This window comes from Cygnus olor, chromosome 4 (assembly GCF_009769625.2).
Source record: "Cygnus olor isolate bCygOlo1 chromosome 4, bCygOlo1.pri.v2, whole genome shotgun sequence".
Lineage (NCBI taxonomy): Eukaryota > Metazoa > Chordata > Aves > Anseriformes > Anatidae > Cygnus > Cygnus olor.
The window spans coordinates 58,191,419-58,210,557 of record NC_049172.1 but is presented as its reverse complement, the minus strand read 5'-3'; the positions used below and the strand labels follow the sequence as shown (position 1 = coordinate 58,210,557).

The window sequence follows — 19,139 nt, the reverse complement described above, 5'->3', positions numbered from 1 at the left end:
GAATAGGCGTTTTGAACATCTGGTGAAATTTCTGAAAACACTTGCTTTCCAGTAATTCAAATAATCCCCACTGTATCGTTCGGATTTGTACTCATGTCTTTAAAAATCATCGTTCTCTTAGTTTTTTTTGTCTTAAATAATTTTGAACTGATGGAGAAACTGTAGTATATTAAAGAAGGGTGTAAAACTAAACCACAAAAGAAATGTAGCTGTAAGGAGTAGGAAAGCCTAGTGAGATGAAGATGCATTTGGTGGTCGGGGGAGGCAGGAGGGGATTTTGTGGTCACCTGCTTTGGCTCTGGAAAATGCGAAGAAATCCTACTTCTGTCATCATGGCTTGCTGAAACAGGGTTATTTTAAGCTCAGAGTATGTGCTTAAGAAGCTGATGCTTCAGTATAGTGCTTGCCTGTGAGGTTTCCCTTTATTCCAGATGGCTTCTTAGGAGTGAGGAATCATAAAACTAGCGGAACGTGGCACACTCCTGAGTTTGTCAGGAAAAGGATAGTCATGGAAACATCATAGGCTTCCATGGAACTGCTGCTTGTCAGCTCTTCCTCTTGGTGAGCGCTCAACAGAAACGATGTGTAGTTGCCCATCTCTCCAAGCAATTCCCAACAGCCAAGTTCCTCTCAGCAAACTAATTGGGAACCTGATTCCAGGTACTTAGGAAAATCTTGAAGGTTCTGTGTGTTCCTGTATTCTTAAGAAAGCTTCTCAAGGCACTGAAAGCCTTTGGGATGCTTTGAAGACTAGCTGGGAGCTGCAGGCACCTGGCAGGAGTCCCTCTGTCACACTTAGGCACAATTGCAGCACTTACGCACCAGTGTCCGTATGCAAAAGGGGGGTAAACAACTGCAGGGTTATCTATTTGTGGGACTGTCGGGCCTTTTCATTCTGAGATCTGCTATGTTCCCAACAGTTTAAGGAAAAGCAAATGCAGGATAGATAAGACTGTGCGATGATCATATACCCTTCTGCTTTGGAGCCACGTGCATTCCTAAAATAAATGTCAAGGGCTTTGCTGACATGAATGCTTGAAGATACGGGTAATTAATTTTCCTTACTGGCTTGTGTTGACAGTGTCGCTCTGCAGGCTTAACATCCTGTTACCGTCAGGAAGTGGGATGAAAAAGCTGTGATCCCGCAGTTTGGGAGAACTTCTGACTGGACTTTTTCTTGTAGCCTTGCCTTATTTTAGCTCCCTTTTAAAATGAAAGGGAGGGAGGGGGGGGAAGCCAAGTGTTACTTTCCCCTTATTTGTGTTCAAAACAAACAAACAGCTTCCTGTGTACTGTACTGAATAACTCTGAACTCAGTTCATTATCATCATCTCCTACAAGAAGGGTCAGTAATCATGGCTTTGAGCAGCTCTCTGGCCAGGCACAGATGCTTTCTCTTGCTCTCAGAGCTAGGAGGCGGTTCCTGACCTACTCAAGGCAGGAGGAAGGCTTCCTTCCAAAGCCTCCACCAAGTTTGAGCCCTAAATTTCACATTTTAATATTTCAGTGACAAATTTCCCTCGTTATCATGACCCTAAGGTGTGAAATCCCCTCACTTCTGACCAATGCCCAAAGAGATGCTGTGTAACTCCTGCATGTCCTGACAGCATGGTGTGCTTATAGGCACATGGTATGTGTGGTGTGCTACTGCCAACCTCAACTGAACATCTTTTGCTTTGGTTTGCTTTGCTAATTTCTCAGTGCTGCTTGTTAAAGGAAGCACCAAATCTGAAATTATCAGGTTCACTTAGTGAATGATATCACCTCTATTCTTTTCTGTGACGACGATTTTGGACCGTGCTTATTTATGTATGACAACACACCAGACTAGGGCAGACATAGTGGTCCAGGCCTAAAAGTTAGCTTAAAGTATAATAAAAGGTTTTGAATCCCAGACACCTTTGGCAACGTGGATTCAAAGTGAGAGATGAATTGCCAAGAATTATCAATTGTTACTCGTTGCTGAGCCTTAGGCTTTTGATGATGGTACTTGCTGTATATTAAGATGTTTCCCCCTAGACTTATTCTGATGGACTGGACATTTGAGAAGTTTTTAATAGTACTTCATCTAGCATTAATTTAAATTGCTCCTGCCTTGCAAATGAGGCAAAATGCAGTGTTTTTAAAACCTTCTGCAGAGTTGCAAATGATCACGTTTCCATCAGTTGTTTTTTTGGATTTGGTAGGGGTCTGTAGGTATTCCTGTGAAATGCTTTTCACTTACTCTGTAGGTTGTGTCTTTCTAATTTTTTTTGGTTTTGAAATTGTTCTCTGAAGAAAGGGATGACCAAGTGTTGTCAGTCTGGGAACATTATTTTTAACTTCACTGCATGAAAATTAGGTTGGAGTAAATCTGGATTCTGTTTAGAGTGGATTAATTTTTATTGCAGTCAAGATGTCCTGCTGGATGTTTTTCAGTCCAAAAAGGAGCAAACTGGAACTCAATCTGTTCTTCGAGAGAGATCAAGTGTTCCTGGGGCCAGGGCATGGGGCATTTGAACCATAAGTAGCCTATTTACTTCTTTTAAGAAGAGCTATAGCTCTTTCAAGAGCTTTCATGCTTAAATAACCAAAAAAGGCTTGGCGAGGTTCAGGCTGGACTTAGGAAAAAATTATTTCCCGTGAGGGTGGTCAAACATGTGAACAGCCTTCCTAGAGAGGTGCCTGTTGTCCCATGCCCCTTGGTGGTCAAGAGGCATTTGCAGAATGCCGTCTCATTAATATGCTTTAACTTTGGGTTAACCCTGAAGTTGTCAGGCAGGTGGATTCAACCTTTGGGGGTCCCTTCCAACTGAACCACTCTATTCTAACACATTTAAGTACTCATTAAGATCAAGAAACTGATCAACCTCAATGTTGAGAAAGTGTAGCCCGAGGAAAAGTTGTGACTTGAAAAGCGGGCCTTTCAGCTGAACAAAACGGAAAAGCATTTGAGTGGGTGCTTGCAAACTGTGAACTCCATTTATCTGATGTATTCCACTATGTAAGAGTAGGGCTAAATACAAATTAAACAAGTTGGGTGTGTTGGAGGGACCAGTTTATGTTCTAACAATTGGGCTTTCTTCTAACTTAGTGTATGTAATCTTGCAGTATGTTATGATTCCGATGTATGACTGTTTTTAAGTAGTGCCATACTCTTTGGCTACTGGAATTCAATAATTAGCAGAATGTTGTGGTAATTCATTACTATTGCAGAGGAAGCCTTTCTATACCAGCCACTGTATTCCAGGGATAAGTCCTTAAATCCCCCAGCGATCGTAAATTTCTCATTGCAAGATAAAAATGTAAATGCCATCTAATATGCAAATTAAACATTTTCTAGTGAAACAAAGATGGATAAATAACTGATTTTTCTAATGTTAAAACAAAACAAAACAAAACCCCACAACCTTAGAAGAGCTTCATTTTTTTTCAAGGCCTTCTGATTGCATTCCGAAGCTGAAAACTGTTTGTGATAGGCCTGGTTTAGTATTTAGTAATTTGTCTTTCTGAGTTACATGAAGTAGTTGTAAAACAGATACCATTTCTATCTCTGTGACTGTGTCGTTGTGGTTTTTGATTGATATGTGGACACAGATGGAACTGTTAACTTCTGTGTAATAAAACTGGTATAGAAAGTAAGAGTGCATTGACTCGTGTCTGTCCGTAGGGATCAGTCCTGTTAATGTCCGAGATCCCAGCTGTGACTTGGTTGCCAGCTTTATTATACTGCTGCTTTGTAGCAAGTGGAGTTGTCAGCATCTCTTATTGTTATAAATTAAAAAAAATAATCAACTGAAGTCAGAAAAGCAGAATCATGTCGATTCAATTAGTATGGAATACTAAAGCAATAAATTTTTCTGTGCAAATTCAATCCTATCAATTTCTGTATGTTTTTTTCATTACTTGTGCAAATGAGCCTTTAATGACTTCAGTAGTAGCAAGAAAGCTCAGTCTCTTGATAGACTAGAAGAAGAAAATAATCGTGCCTCCTCAAACTATATTTTTAATGATATGACTGAAGCTGAGTGAAGCTGAAACTACTAATTGTAGTTTATGGGAATAGTGTATTTTTATAATGATTATGATTATGATGTTGGGAAATCATCTCAGTAATGAACTTAGAAAAAATGATTTCTGTATCCTTTTCCACCTCCTGTTCTTTGAAGGGTTTGGATGCATCAGAACAAATGAAAGTTAGCTACTAGTTGATGCAAAGGTCTGTGAAAGGCAAGTCTTTAACGATGGGTTGATCATTGTGCATTATAGAATTTGGCAGCATTTGGCATGTGTCTTGTGGCAAGGAAAGAAAAATGGTATACCAAATCCTGACACGAGGGAAGCAGAGCCATCAAATGGGCACAAATCATGAGCCTTCAGTAACAAATATGGTTGAACACGTGCTTTTTGTGACCTGGGTTCCTGCTCTGTGGTGACTGCTGTTTTTTATCAGAGCATTCAGGGCTGTGGGGTATCATATATTCTTGTCAGCTGAATTTTCTTTGCGGCGTGCTTTCTTCTCTTGCAGTCCTTCTTGAGTATTTTGTGTTCAGTAGTGCTGCCTAAGGTACTACTGTGCTGTGGGTATCATTCCTTTACCTGCTTACGAAGCTGTGATTGCAGGACACTATAATCTATTGTTTTCCTCCGGCTTCTGGAAAGGAGGTTGGAAACAGCAGTGACTTTATTTGCTGTTGCAATGCTGTATCATGCAAGGTGGTTGACAGATAGGAGAAGAGGTGGAGATTGTAGTTATAGGGTGGGGGTAGTGAGGGCAGAATTGCAGGAGTCAAACTATACCAGTCTCTTCTGAGAGCTTTCTTACTGCATAAAAAGAGGGTGTGCTTTCACTTTTTTGTAAGAATTCTTATTTTATGGCTAAACTTGTCATCTATGAACTGGAGGCTATGTGCGGGCAAGTAACATGTATACAAACAAAATCTGAAGTTCTGTGTTATGCTTTGGGACTTTTATATTCTAGAGTGACAGTAGCTGATATTTCTCTTCTGATTTGTTTTCCCCCCTTTAGATCCCTGCAGTTCTCTCAGCCCACCGTGCTTTACTGAGGAGGACCGATTTAGCCTAGAAGCTCTCCGCATGATACATAAGCAAATGGATGACGACAAAGATGGTGGTATTGAAGTAGATGAAAGCGATGAGGTAAGAATATAAAAAGCCTTCACTTGTGCATACCTATGAGGTCTGTCCTTTTCTGCCTGTTTTACATAGCTGCTCTTTATGTTCCAGAACCTGAGTAGTTGTTTCTTTTTAAATTCAGCCCTTTCTGCATCAAAATGCAGAAAGTAAGTCAGAAATGGAAAATTGTTGTCCACTGTTTTAGCGTAAAAGAAAAAAAAAGACTATGTATAAAAGCTGTTATTTCTGAGATTAGCGTAAAAGGTCTTGGTTTGGCTTGCAATGAGGGTTACTAAGCGCTGATATAATCTACCAAACTGTTATTTTAGTTTCTTCGCTTTAAGATTTTCTTGATTAAGGCATCACCGGGCTTTCCTGTTTACCTCACATTTGTTCCAGGCACTTCATGGTGCAAAACAGTACCTGTGAAAGACAGTAGTCTAAATGCTTTCTTACGTTTTTTTGCTCCCATCTTATGGGCAAGTAGTAAGCACCTCCTGCTAAAGGTTAATGGTAGATTGAGGTCTGTGAACTAAGGAATGTTATTCAGACCTGCCTGAAGCATTTTGTGATTGTGCTTGAATGAGTTCAGTAGGCAAGCTCCTGGTGGCCCTGACAAGGGACTTGCTCTTGTACTTACGCAACTCTACCGTCTGAATTCTCAGAATTACTGGGGAGGAAAGGAAATATATCCATGTAGTTTCACTGTTCTTGCTTCTTCTGGCTCCTCCTGCTTTCTGGCAGGAGAAAGGAGGGGTTGGGAGGGAGGAGTGAAGATGTCCCCTGATCTCCTGTCCGCTAAAAATGAGGGGTACTGCCATGTGGTTCTGAAACCCATTCTCATTGAAGGTGAGTGGGAGAAGAATCTAGCCCTGGCTTCTCATCCCTTTTTTTTGTAACATCTCTGGGTAGATTTGTTTTCACCGAAGGAATGAAGTTGTGAATTATCATGGTCAAGTCTAATGTGATGCCACTTTGAGTTGTGTGTGACTATGTACAAAACAGCAGTGATGCTTTCTGAAGGAATACAATAGAATACAGAAGACGTTCCAGAGTAAAATAATGTACTCCTGAGGAAAAAATCTGCCCTGTACCTTTAGGCGTGTCATGGTGCAGCAGTTCAGGCACTGAAAATATTCTGTAACGTCAGAGCTAGAGTGTCTTATTACTACGAATACTTGGGAGAGGCACAATCCACTCTGCAAACTGAAACATTACTGACTGTGAGCTTTCTGAGCAGCTTTTCAACATTGCATGATTATCTAGACTTGCACTGCATTTGTTACACGTGAAAGTTAAGAAAGTTAAAAGAAACTAATGAAATACTTGCACATTGAAAAGTTTCTAGTCGTATTCAAAAGTCCTGTCCTTGCTTGCAATGGACCTCTTCAACTTTATCTCTGAGATTAAGTTTCTTCCTGTTGCAGAGGAGTGTCAAGGTGAATCAAAGCAGCAGAAGTTACTCTTAAATTTGTTAAAGTGACTGAAGTTTGAATAGTTCATGAGGGATGCGATTATAGCTAGGGTATAAGAGATGAGTGAAGATATATATTCAAAGTACTCACCATACATAAAGCAAGACAACTGAAATGTAGCCCTTTCCCTGCGCTTCGTTTTTAAATGTTGGTGTGTTTAGTAAGTGCTAAATTAGCTTTTTTCTGTATTTAGTATCTCGCAGATCAGTGAATACATATTTGCACAGATGTACTTTCTAAGACATTACAAGCAAACCTGAAATTAGCAAAAACTGTAATTTAATTGGAAGATAAACTAGTAATCTATATGTTCCTGTTCTCTTTTAACTAGTTTTTATCTTAATCTTCAAAAATCTGACATTTTAACAATACAGTTATCTAATTACCTTATTACTTACTGTTCTGAATATATATTAAACATGTTGCAATAGACACTGCTTCCAAAACAGATGTTTTCTCTAACTGTCAGTGTGGATAATACTGCTTGTCTTGATTAAAGATGAGAATAGATGATAAACCACGTAATTATAAATAAAGCTTACGTGAGATACAGGAATCTTTCTTAACAGCAAGGCAATGGATTTCTTACTGTTTTCATGCTGTGTGGCTTTTGTTTACAACAAGACTCCTGGAAGAGCAGTATATTGATATTCACCAGCTCTTTTTAATTATTTGGCAGGAAAAATGACAAGATATATTAACTTTCTGCTGTTATACCACTAGTAAAACAGTGTTATGGATTGCAAGCCTATATTTACACTGAGGAAGGAAGTTCTTGTAAATAAGTTACTTTGAGAAAGGAAAAGTGACAAGAAATAAAGATGTTGAACTACTTTAGCTATTTTAATTTGCTAATCTAGTTGAGAACCCCTGGCAGTGATTCCAGAGATCTTGCTTGCATACATCTCTTCTTTTTTGTAAAGCTTCTCATGCCCTGTTTTTGTTGTAGTTTTTTATGTAAAATAGAAGTCTCACATAAAACTGTTCCTTAGAGAACAATTTTTTTTAGGAAGTAGGAAAACTTGAACTTTTTAAAGAATCTTTTTCCTCAAAAATTAGCAAAGAATTAGTATTAGAATTAGAAGAATTAGAATTAGAGTAAAGAATTAGCAAAATATTTTAGGGGAAAATGCATCTCTGTGTTTAACATGTTGGAAAAATGAGTGGCTGGTAGATAGTGCGTATGTATAGGCAGTTGATGGAATAAATGGACATGACAGACTTCTAGCTTTTGCAAACTTTTTAGAAGATAGGGAGGCAGAGAAGTTACAACCTCCCTAAATTTAGTCAGAGACTCCTGAAGAAATATATCAAAATGTTCTTAAACTGACATGTGTTTTTTAAACTGTCACTTGTGTGACGTGGTTGGAGAGCTTGATCTGCCTTTGTTAGTGCCTCTTGGGACCTCAGGAGCTCACCCCAGGTGTTGTAACTTCAGCTGGGAGGAGATCTACTGTGAGCTCTTGCTTCCTCTTGTTGCCTGCAAATATACACTCAGCAAGATGCGAAATGTCCTTGAAGGTTCCCTTAGTGTTTTGGCATTATCACTTTTATAATAAATGTCCTTAAAGTGGTGTTTGTAGTCGTGTAAGGTAGTTAATGCTTCAGAGTCAGACTGCTGGGCAAAATTGTGTGTTGTAGGGAAATGCCTACTGCAGCGGCTCAGAAACAGCACAACTGCTTTGCATCATCCCGGATATCTCCTGAGCGCGTTTTACATCTCGCTGTGCGAGAACACTATGTGAAGAACATTGATCTTTCAGATGAGTACGCTGAGTGTCCTACCCAGTGCAACAGCCCTCTTCCCCCAAAGCTATCTGCTTACTCTAAAATTCCATTAGTTTTAGTAATCAGCTACATTTCAGCTGTAGACGTGTTAGTAGAGGTCTTGCTTTTATTGAATTTTATCATTCAGCTGCTAATGCATTTGTCCCTGATTGTTAAAAGGCAAACTCTTCTATCCTCCTGAAGCTTTGCAGCAACTCGGCATGCCTGCAGAGTCTGTGCTTTTCAGAGCCCGCTAGGTGGGAGGCAGCCGTGCCCTGAAAGCACGATGGCAGTGCTAGTCCGTGGCTGTGTCTGTGCAAAGAAGTCCAGTGGAGCGGCAGCGTCTGTTATCATGGGTACGGTTGCATAGAAACTCGTGCAGACGTGTTTTGGATCAGACCTGCCTCATGCCTTGCCTCCTCGGAGGTGCTTAAGCTAATGTGTAGCTGTCTGCACCTGTTACGTAGCATTGCAGGCAGTTAGTCCTGCTACAATTAAATGCTCTCTTGGAAATTAATTCCAGCTTCCCTTTGAAGGCATTGCACGGTTTACAGTACATTTACTGAAAACTTGTTTTAAGCCACAATATATTTTTTTTTCCCAGTAGAACTTGTAGATTACGTAAGATACACTTGCTTCCACTTTCATTAGCTACGGACTTTGGTTTTTTGGTGATGTGTACTTTATGCTTGAATAAATTACCTTATTTTACTCTGTAACATCTTTAGAAGCTATTTCTATGGAGGGAAATGGTGAATGCTGTTGTACCTCAATTGCAGCATGTTGCCTGTTTAAAAGCACACTTGCCATCATAACGTGGTAAAGCGTGACAGTGCAATAGATGGAGTAAATCTGGTAGCACGGGATGGGACAGCTTTGTAAAAGGCCATTTAAGGGTGACTGCTGTTAGGACTGCCTGTATACTAAGGTAGGGTTAAAGGAAAATTGAGGTTTTGACTTTTTGCAGGTTTTCTTCAGAAGAATTAAAGCTAGAGGAAATAATAAAACCGAAAGGAATAACACTGTAGAAAGGAATGGTTGCTCAAGGGAGGATGGTAACACTTAGCCAGGAGATGTTACTAATTGCTCTTAAAGTAAACTTGTCAGTTGGAGAGTCTATTTTAAGTTTGTGAAACTGAAAATCATAAACTTGTGTCTTTATCCAGAACGAGGAATAAACATAGCATGAGTGCTTCCTTCTGTAGTTAGTGAATGTGGTTAATTTTACTTTTCCACTGTTTAGCAAAAGTATGCAATTGTTCATTTGCTTCTCAAGGAGCAAGGATGTTTTGCAATTTTGCATCTTCCGTGTTTTTCTGCCCTGCATCTTTGTCGTGTATGGCTTTAGTATGTCAGTGCTTCCTTGGTGTCAGGCCCGTATTGCATTTTGGTGTCTTTTTTCCTCTTTGGAAGGGTCAGAAGTTTGTGGTTCTTGCTTCAGGCTGGTTTTTAGTTGAATTGGCTGTTTTTTTGGTGAATGTTACAGAACTAAAGGCTCTGTAGTGAGGAAGGTGGAGGCTCACCTGACCTTGCCTTGAACTGTTCCGGAGCTCCAGCTTCTGTTGGTGCTGTGGAGAAGAAAAACTTTCTTCCTTTTATTACACTGAATCCTGGGCTCTGGGATGTGATTTTTTTTTTTTGTAGGAGCAAAGTTGTTAATGTTACTTCAGGGATCAAAACTCCAGGTTTGATTTTAGGTGTGTGGCTTTCTTTAAAGTAATTTTTACTTGTTTTTGAATTACCTACCTCAACTAATGGTTATTTTACACTTCTTTTTACGTAACTCATCTGCTTTCTTGGTTTCAAATTTGTAGTCTTTAAAAGGCCTTCTCCCTGTTGAATAATTATGTTGGCTAAGATAATACTTAAATGTGTTTTGTCAGAGCTAATTCTTTTAACCTCCCAAGTTAGAGTTATTTTTCTAACCTCTTCTTTGTGTACTTAATGGCCAGGGCAACAGAAGAGAGATTAGCTGCCATGACAAGGAACAGAAAAATCCTTTCTACCAGAGTTGTTCTGTTTTTATGGCTTTCTTCAATTTAGGATGCAATTCCTTTTCTTAACAAAGAACTTCCATATTAGGTCAGCTCTTAAATAAAGGTATTTTAAGCAAAAGAGATGTTTGTTGACTGTCATATCTCTTCATTAGTGAATGCGTTCCTTCTTCGTCTTCTTATCCAGCTGTACACTCTAGTTTTGCTGTTGTGGCTGTCCTGTGTTGTGACTGTCTCAGACCTGAGAGCAATATAGGTGGCATTGAACAGGAGACAGGCACTTTCTTTTTTCATGGAGAGATCCTCAAACACAGGACCGCTCCCGTGGAGTTACTGCAAACTGATTATTAAATGCAAGTTGCTCGAGGTGTTTGTGTGTGGACACCTTGTTTAAAAACAGCTCAAATGGAAAAAAAAAACACAAAACAACAACAAAAACAAACAACAAAAAGACAAGAATATTTAGTCAAATACCCTAACAGTCTTTCAGTGTAAATTAGATCTTTTCCACTGTTCTTTTCTCCTTCTGGAAAATTTTGTACTGTGAACTTGGATTTTTCTGTATTTGTGATGAAATTTGAAATGAGCTTTCTATCTTTCCCCTCAAGCTTGCATAGCTGTGTTCCCATCAGTGCTGAGTGTGAATGTATCTGTTAACTCCTGCTCCCTCTGCTGGCTTTGTAGCCCAACAACATGAAACCTTGAAAGTTTTCCATTCATTCTTTGCATTGCTTAACTGCTGGTTGTTGGGGTAACCCATGTTGCATTTTTAAAATCAGAACACTTTCTAATATAATCTTATAGGGCTCTTGTGCGATATGTAACACCCTGAAGCTTTTCTGTGTATCACTTGGCATCTGTCATCTCTTTGTTCCTAGCCCTGTCTGTAGCATGATTTTCTTAACAGCAATTCAGACTTTTCCTCGACAGCACCTGTAACTGTTCAGATGTTCCTGTCGTGAAATATTTTGTTTTTGCTGTCAACTAGCAATAGATGGAAGCAAATTGAAAACTCTGAGGTATGAGCTTTAGCTGAGGAGGTGCAAAATGTGCTGAAATCTTTAGCTACAGCATGTATTCCATTCTGTTCCCCTTCAGAAACCACACTGGCCTTTTTAAAACAAATGTCTGTGCCTGTCATAGACACCTTCGATTGTACATCGTGTGCTGGTTGTGGGAATTGCCAGCTTCAGAGTAGTTGTGCCAGTCTGGGAAGTACTCAGAGTTCACGCTTGGACTGTGGAATATGCAGTAGAGGTTATGAAGCAGGTATGTTTCTATATAGTTGCAGCAATCACTCCTTTCTGTGCTTACTGTACTTTTTTTTTTTTTTACTACTGTTGGACCAGGGTGTTTCAGAAGTTCTGCAAATGGCTCTGCCCCAACAGGCTGCATTCTCAATTTTCTCATTTAGTACATTTCTCAGATATTTCTCATATGCACGCGTGTGTAAACATGAGCATCTCTGCCTTCTTATACATGTACGTAGTAGTACTGCAAGCGCACATGAAATTTTTATTGGCTAAACAGAAATATTTGAGTAATCAAACTGCTTTAGAAAGCTATTGTCTGTCAGTCAAAAATGCTCTGAAGTGGTAGATGAAAGAGGGTTTGCACCCAACCTGTATTTGGAACCAAAAGATAAGTATGGTATTTATGATTGGATTCAGGAAGGCAACTACTATTTTATCTGAAGTGTAGCAGTTAGAGGAGAAGCTTGAATCCCTTCCTGTATTTTAAGACTTCTTGTTTTCTTGTAAGAATGAAGATTTTTAATAAGGGGATTTTGGTGTTAGTTTCTTCTTGCATATTTCTGCTATCATACATTGACTGCTTTTCCATCTCCCGCAACGTGGATTAAATCATACCTAGATTTGTTAGGAATGTGGGAAGATCTGCAGATACTTTATTCCAGGAGTAACGTTTAAGTGGGGCATTTAGCAGTTCACCACTTGTGTGGCATTCTTTATCACCTTTGTTTGAAGTGGAGATGGCGTATGGACCTGCCACATATAAAGCCGTTTTTTGTTAGCTGTCTTGACAACCTATAGCAGGTTTTGGTTGGGCTGCATATCCTTCAGGGAGTGAGGAAAGCAAGTAATCTCCTGTGAGATTACTTTGCTGTCATGCTAGTTTTCTGGTACTGCTACTAATAAGGTGTCCACCCACAGATGTGTCTGATGGTATGCTTTTTAGGGTCTGATACCAATGTAAGGTCAAAGGGAGATGGCTTTGCTAACCAGCATTCCAACTTTTCTAGGCTCTGTGTGAAACAAAAAATAAGCCCGGCACCTATTTGTTATGTTCTGTTTTATTCTTCTATTGTCTTGCTTGCTTTGTCCACTAGGAAAGCTTCATTCATACCTGCAGTAAGTTTTTCAGTCTCTCCCTCTCATAATTTCCCCTACTTCAATTCTGACTTGCAGCTGAAGAAATTTCAGTTATGCTGAAACTTGGAAAAAGAAGGGGAAGCAGTAGACAGGAGAAGAATTTAGGGGTTTATCTGGCATAGTGCTGTACTACACTGCAGGAATAGTGTGGTTTTATGCACACCCAATCATGAATGCAGTATAAGAGCTAAGATTGTTGACTAATGGATATTTAGCACTCCTCAGCTTTTGAGGGAGGGAGGAAGGTCTTCATGGTTGTGGTATCCATTTTTCCTGACAGTGGCCTGACCTAAGAGGATATATGCTAGGATCTTGCACTTCGATGCTTTTTCTGGCTCTCTGTATAAAGAGAAACCATTTGCAATGACTTGTGAAATATTGATACAACACTGTTGTATAATGAGATTGCAGGATCTGTTTTGTTATGCTTACTAACATGCAAAGCTTAGTATTTTGACATAGGCTTTCTCTTAATTATTGTAAATGAAATGCCATGTGTAATACTTCTGTGCTTGGAGTGTAGCCACTGAGGCATCATTATTAAGAAGAAAATTGTCTGTAAGATGGCTTCTGTTTTTAATTTGAAATGGAACTAAATTTTGTTACCTACTCAAAAGACTAATATTAGTTAACACCTTTCTATCATTCCACAAGCAGTTGCTTTTAACTGCTATAGCAGGATTCAGGTATTACTCATCATCCTTAAAGGTCTGGCGTGTTTTCAATTATTACATAGTCATCTTCATCTATTGAAGGTAAGACCAAATGTATTCAGAATGGAAAAGTATGCAGTATGATTTGTGCAGTGCATACTCAGAATCACTGTAAGTCTAAGGTATACGAATAATGTTGTTAAACGTTGTATACTAGCAATTGCAAATTCAGTTTTCCCAGAGTTTAATAATTGCAGAATCAAGTCCTGTAAGAGTGTTAAACTTCCTTTTTGAGTCTTTGACATAGTCAGCTTACATGAATTGTATGCTGCTTGCATGGGGAACGGATAGTAAAGATTTTTTTTGCCCTGATATACTTGCAGCTTCCGTTTAGAAAGTGATGTTATTTAATTTGTTTTCCTTCTTCAGTTTTTAAGGGAAGATATGCAGTATAAGGATGCCTCTAATAAACATAGCCACCTACACAGAGAAGACAAGCATATTACCATTGAGGACCTATGGAGACGCTGGAAAACATCTGAAGGTAGGTTAAAAAAAAGTGGTTATTGAAATAGACACAACCAATTTTCCACCAAGTTGTTTAGAGTAGTAAGTGGATGACCTCTTCTTCAGCATCTTTATGAATCTGTATCAGTACCCTGATTCACAGGGGTGGGTGTATAAACCCAACTGAAAGCTCGCTCAGTCCAGCTAGTGTTAATTTCTTCTGGACGTGCTGGGTGTATTGTGAGTATGTTAGGATAGCTTTCACGCTCACCGGTATGAGATTGTAATTTATGGAAGTGACTGTTGCAAGCATTGAATTCCAGATGTGTTTTTATTTAGTGAGCAAACCCTATGGGTTGCTGTCAAGGTGTTTTTTAACATTAATTATACACTGTACTAAGTGGAAAATCCAATGTACTTCTACTGTGTAAATTGCCTTTAGGCGACAAAGAGCCAAAATTCTTAGTCCTAAGCATTTTGTAAAAATCTTTTGAAACTTGGAATACAGGACAATGCAATGATGACCCAATGTGCATTCCTTGATTTGAATGATATTATAAGCCACATACTCTAAATATCAAAACACGTATTTGATGAATGGTATACTGTTTATTGCTGAGTATGTTCCAGGATTTAGTGATTAAAAAGTAAATTTGTAGAGGTCAGGAATGTTGGTCAGAGTTAAGAGTAAATTTTTTTTAACATTCATAAGCTATTGCGCTAATGATGTGTGCTTAAAGATCTATAAATTAGTATCAGTTGAACAACTAAAGGTTGGACAGAAGAGAAACGAAACTAGGAAGATGACATTCATTCAGCTAATGTAGGCACTCATTTAAGTGCAGTCTGAGGTAATACATTGCAAGTGTTTGTGTAGTAAACCAGTTGTTTTTTTAACCAGTGGATGTTTTTTGCCTCATCTCTTGCAAGTATTCTTTAGGTACTTGCTCACAGAAGATTTTGTGCAATGAAAACATTGCAACTAAATTATCGCAGAAAATTCTCTCTACAATTTTGTCTGACCTACAGTAACTCTTCAAAAATGTAGGCTGTAGTATTATCAGAAGTATCTGTATATAACTTTGTTCTAGGTCTCTTGAGTACAGTGAGCAGTGTGAATAAGACTCAGATTTTGAAAGGACTGTCTGGTCTTCCTGTGTCTGCTTGCAGTGGCTTTGCTCTGCACTGTTCAGGACCATTATAGATACTGAAGTTCTACCACAGGGAAGCCCTTAGAGTGAGTCTCCCTAACAGTCATATAAAGGATGCTTTAGGAAAAGTGGAGTTTATGCTAACAATATTTAAATTTTATGTTGCTAATTGAAATATAACTGTTAGATGCTTGATTATTTTCTGTCTTTTAATTGTACACTAAGAAGTAAAGTTGTTTGTTTTTTTCAACTTTTCGCTTAAGCTGCCTAAATTCTGAGATTCCCAAACTCATGTTTTGGTGATTAACAACCTCCTAAGTATTTAGCTTTTTATGTGATGTTCCTCTTTACTGCTTTTTGAACTTAGAAGTAAAGCTACGTGGTCTTGAAATGTCTTTTTTTTCCCCAATACAAAACTTTTCAAAGTTGCTTCTGAATTTATGTGTATATGCACGCTTGGTTTTGGTGACTGTTAGAAAGCATGAAGCCTCTCAAATCTTAAACTATTTTCATTTAACTTTAGGAAACACGCAAGATACTGCTTTTCCTTTCTAGATGTTTTAGGAATACTGATTTAAATGCTGCTAGTTTATAGTGCCAGTTTAATGCAATTTGACGGCACAAAGCAAGAGTGTGGACAGTAGTGTAAATGGTGGTATCAGTAATTTGAAACTTCGTTAAGTAGTCTGTTGAGGTATCTGTGAGAATTACAAGCTCTAAATAGTGCCCTTGACAGTGCCCATTACTGCTTATGCAGAAATGTCTCTTGGATTTAGTGCTTCTTATTTTATGCTGAGTAGAATTGTCCTTTCTTCCCCATAAAGATAATTTTCTCCAGATGTTTGTCTTCTTGTTTGATACCTCGTGGACAAGATTTGAGGGAAGAAAGAAAAAAAAAATTGCTTTTTCATTATTTCTGTCACGAGGCCTGCTTTTGGTATCCCCCCCCTTGGCTTAAAATCCATAAGTAATAGTCTGTACTGGTGCAAGTTAAAGGGATTTCAAGGCTGCTCTGAGTTTTGCCTGCATGAAAGGAATCACAGCACAGTTTAAATCAGCATCCAGCCTATTGTTGCTCTGTTGCCACACAGTTTCGAGGAGTCTTTTAGTACAAAACAACTGGCATTTAGTTTGGTTGATGCCACTGACCACTCAAACTTTTAAATCTTGTGATCTAATTCTGTAGAGACAGAACTCTTTAGAGGATTGGCTAGGAACTGACATAACGTGTAAAGCATAGAAAACCCTGCTTCCTAAAACTCCTCTGTTTTCTGTTGCTGTGTCTGTTCTTATGTACGCCTGTTCCTTATGTTCCATATGCTTGTTGTGTGGTGTTTGTCTTTTTAACTAGCCAGTATTTATTTATACATGTACAGAGTCTGTCAGCTATTCTCAAGTATCAACCTTAGTTATTGTTGAGTTGAAGTCCAAGTGCAGAGTCAGTATTTATTCTGCCTTGAAGAGGCGGGAGTTGGGGGTTCACAAAGGTTATGGATGAACACTTGCTTTGATGTCTAAAAGGTGATTGAGCAGAAACTGGCATTCAAAGTCCAGTGTCGAGCACCTGTGGCCCTGGCCCTTGTATTCTGCACCCCTTACACCACCCAGATCAAGTCTGCATGAATTTGACTGCGATTAGAAGAGAAGATGTTTAAGTATTTAGTATCAGTAGTAAGGCAGTCTGTAAAATCGGGGTAGGAGCCTTCAGCTGGATAGCGCTCTGACTTGTCTGGGTGAATAGGGCAGGGAACTATATTCTTGGCGATGTAGCATTGTCCCATACAACTTAATTGTTGTGGCAAAACAAAACTGTAGTGGTCAAACCTGGAATTCTTGAGTTGTTTACTTTTGTCAGACTAACTGTAAGTCCTACCAAAAGCTAGTTTCTACAAACTGATTTTTTAAAGAAAAAGCGACTATTTTTTCTTTGCCATTATGGCTTATTTGACATTTAATGTCATACATCCTGTAGTACATCCTGTAGTCTGTGGACTGTTCCGTAATACAAAATAGCTTGTATTATATTTTTTGTATTTGTCTTGTATTTTTTCTTTCACTTCTCTGGGGAAAGCAGAAGGTGACCTGAAGTCTACCTTCTTTGGTAGTGGATAAAGATTTTTTAAAGGGTTTGTTTGTATATGTGATTACCTGTTTAAATCTGAGGTAATATTTCATATGTATTCTTGCAGCAGCTAGGACTAAACTGCATGCCATGGAGATGTTATGGTTGTCTTGCGCTTTGTTAACCATTTACTGTCTCAGTTTTTAAATATCGGAGATTGGAAACACACGTAGGGCTTGGCTAAGGACGTGTTACTGAAGGCTGCGTGCCATTTGGAGCAGGATGAGTACAGTACTGCAGATGGGCTGTCCTGCATGAGGTGAAAAAAGACATGCGCTTGGAGTGTAATACTGTTGAAAAGATAGAGAGGAAGGTAAATGCTGACCCTGACTCTTAGTTTTTCATGCTATTTAAAACCTGTAAAAACCAGTAGCAGCGTATTTTCATACTAATGCTTTTGAATCCTTCCATGTGTTTGATAGAGAATCATTTTGTTTGTCCATTTTTCTGTATTGCCTGGTCAGCCTGTTTTCAACTTTAAGCCCAGAATATGGCTATCATTCACTTTTTGCCAATGCTGACATTTTTTGAAATAATGCTGTTGAATGTAGTCTGATTTCTGAAAGGTGCGGGAGGTCCAAAGGAGTACTGTAGCTAATACTATAATGTTTTTATTTTGCCCCCTGTGCTATGTGATAAATTTAACATGATATTATATAGCCTGATCTTCCAATCAGTTGTGAATAGGAGTTAACAAGGAGCAATTTTCATGGAGGGCCAATCCTGTATACTCCCTTCACCTTCAAGTAGGTTATAGCTGTTTTTAAAAAACAGCCACATTGGGATACAGACTGTAACAGCTGATGCAAGCCTACAGACTGAGTGCTGCATTGGGGCGTAAACGTGGCTTTTATACCTGTCTGCCCAAAGCATGCTGCTGACATTCTTAATCTCAAGATAGCTATTTGTGAAAATAAGTGTGAGAGGGAAGGATATAATGATACCTCTTTCAATGCTCTATGCTTTTAACTTACAGTAATTGTCAGTTGCTACTCCACTATCTGAAGGACTATGCTCCTTTTGGGTGATAAAAATACGGAAAAGTCACTACCTCAGCTTGCTTATTGGAGCTGTCACATTCAAATTGCCAGTGCTGGTTGAGATGAATTTCAGCTGGCCAGCTTGACTTTCAGTATGCTCCCGTCATCAGTGCTCTTGTGTTATGATTCAGTAGGCTATAAATGCTTCTGCAGGAAAAAAAAAGTCCAGTTTACTTCTCACTGTTGTATACTGTTGTAGAATAAATTCATACGCTGGTCATAAGGTCTTGTTGGAGACAAGTCAAGCAATACTTCTGGCCAGTATATGCCATGTAGAAAACACACATGGAAAGAAACAGTTTGAAAGCTTTCACTGATTCCCGTCTCCCAGAGCTCCGCTGTGGTGCTGCAGGAAAGGGAGGACAGGGCTCCACCTGGAAAATGTGGGGATTTGTGGGCCTAGCACTAGAAATTCACTGATGCAGAAGCAGATTACAAGTGTCCGAGCAGTGTCAATAACCTACAGAAAAGTCTTCTGCAGAATAAAGCTTTCTGATGGATTAAGCACCTGTCATGCAACCTCATTTTGGGACCTGGAGCAAATTGCTTGGCTTGACGGTTGGCTTTATAAACTGACAGGTTAAACTGCAGGTTTCTCTTGCAGTTTTTGTTTCTGTATTATAATTGTCTCAGACCCTCAAACAGTACGGATATCTAAATGAATCCCTTAAGTTGAAGGAAGCTTCTGTGGTGATAAGAGGAAGCTTCAATGGACCATTATTGTTGTATGGAATGCTTGTGTTCAGTTTCCCCAGAGAGTTCCCTGGTCTACTTCCACACCCTGATCAGTGCTCTAGTTGAAAAGTGATTTTCTGTGTATTTCAAATAAAACATAGGTGAAAAAGCAATCAGTTATTGCATAAAGTCAAAACCTAACCGTTTCTACAAAGAACTAGTGTACTTTAAAAATAAATTGTAAATGTAG

The 19,139-nt window shown here is 39.0% G+C and overlaps 1 protein-coding gene across 6 annotated transcripts in view; it reads left to right on the top strand.

Annotated features, from left to right (window-relative positions):
* The window catches only part of STIM2 (stromal interaction molecule 2), a 64,876-nt gene that overhangs the window by 31,450 nt on the left and 14,287 nt on the right, over positions 1 to 19,139 (top strand). For all 6 annotated transcript variants that reach the window (XM_040556470.1, XM_040556473.1, XM_040556469.1 and 3 more), the window contains exons 2-3: positions 5,009 to 5,139; positions 13,824 to 13,938. In XM_040556470.1, the coding sequence (XP_040412404.1) occupies positions 5,009 to 5,139; positions 13,824 to 13,938 (246 nt within the window). The remainder of the gene's footprint in view (positions 1 to 5,008; positions 5,140 to 13,823; positions 13,939 to 19,139) is intronic.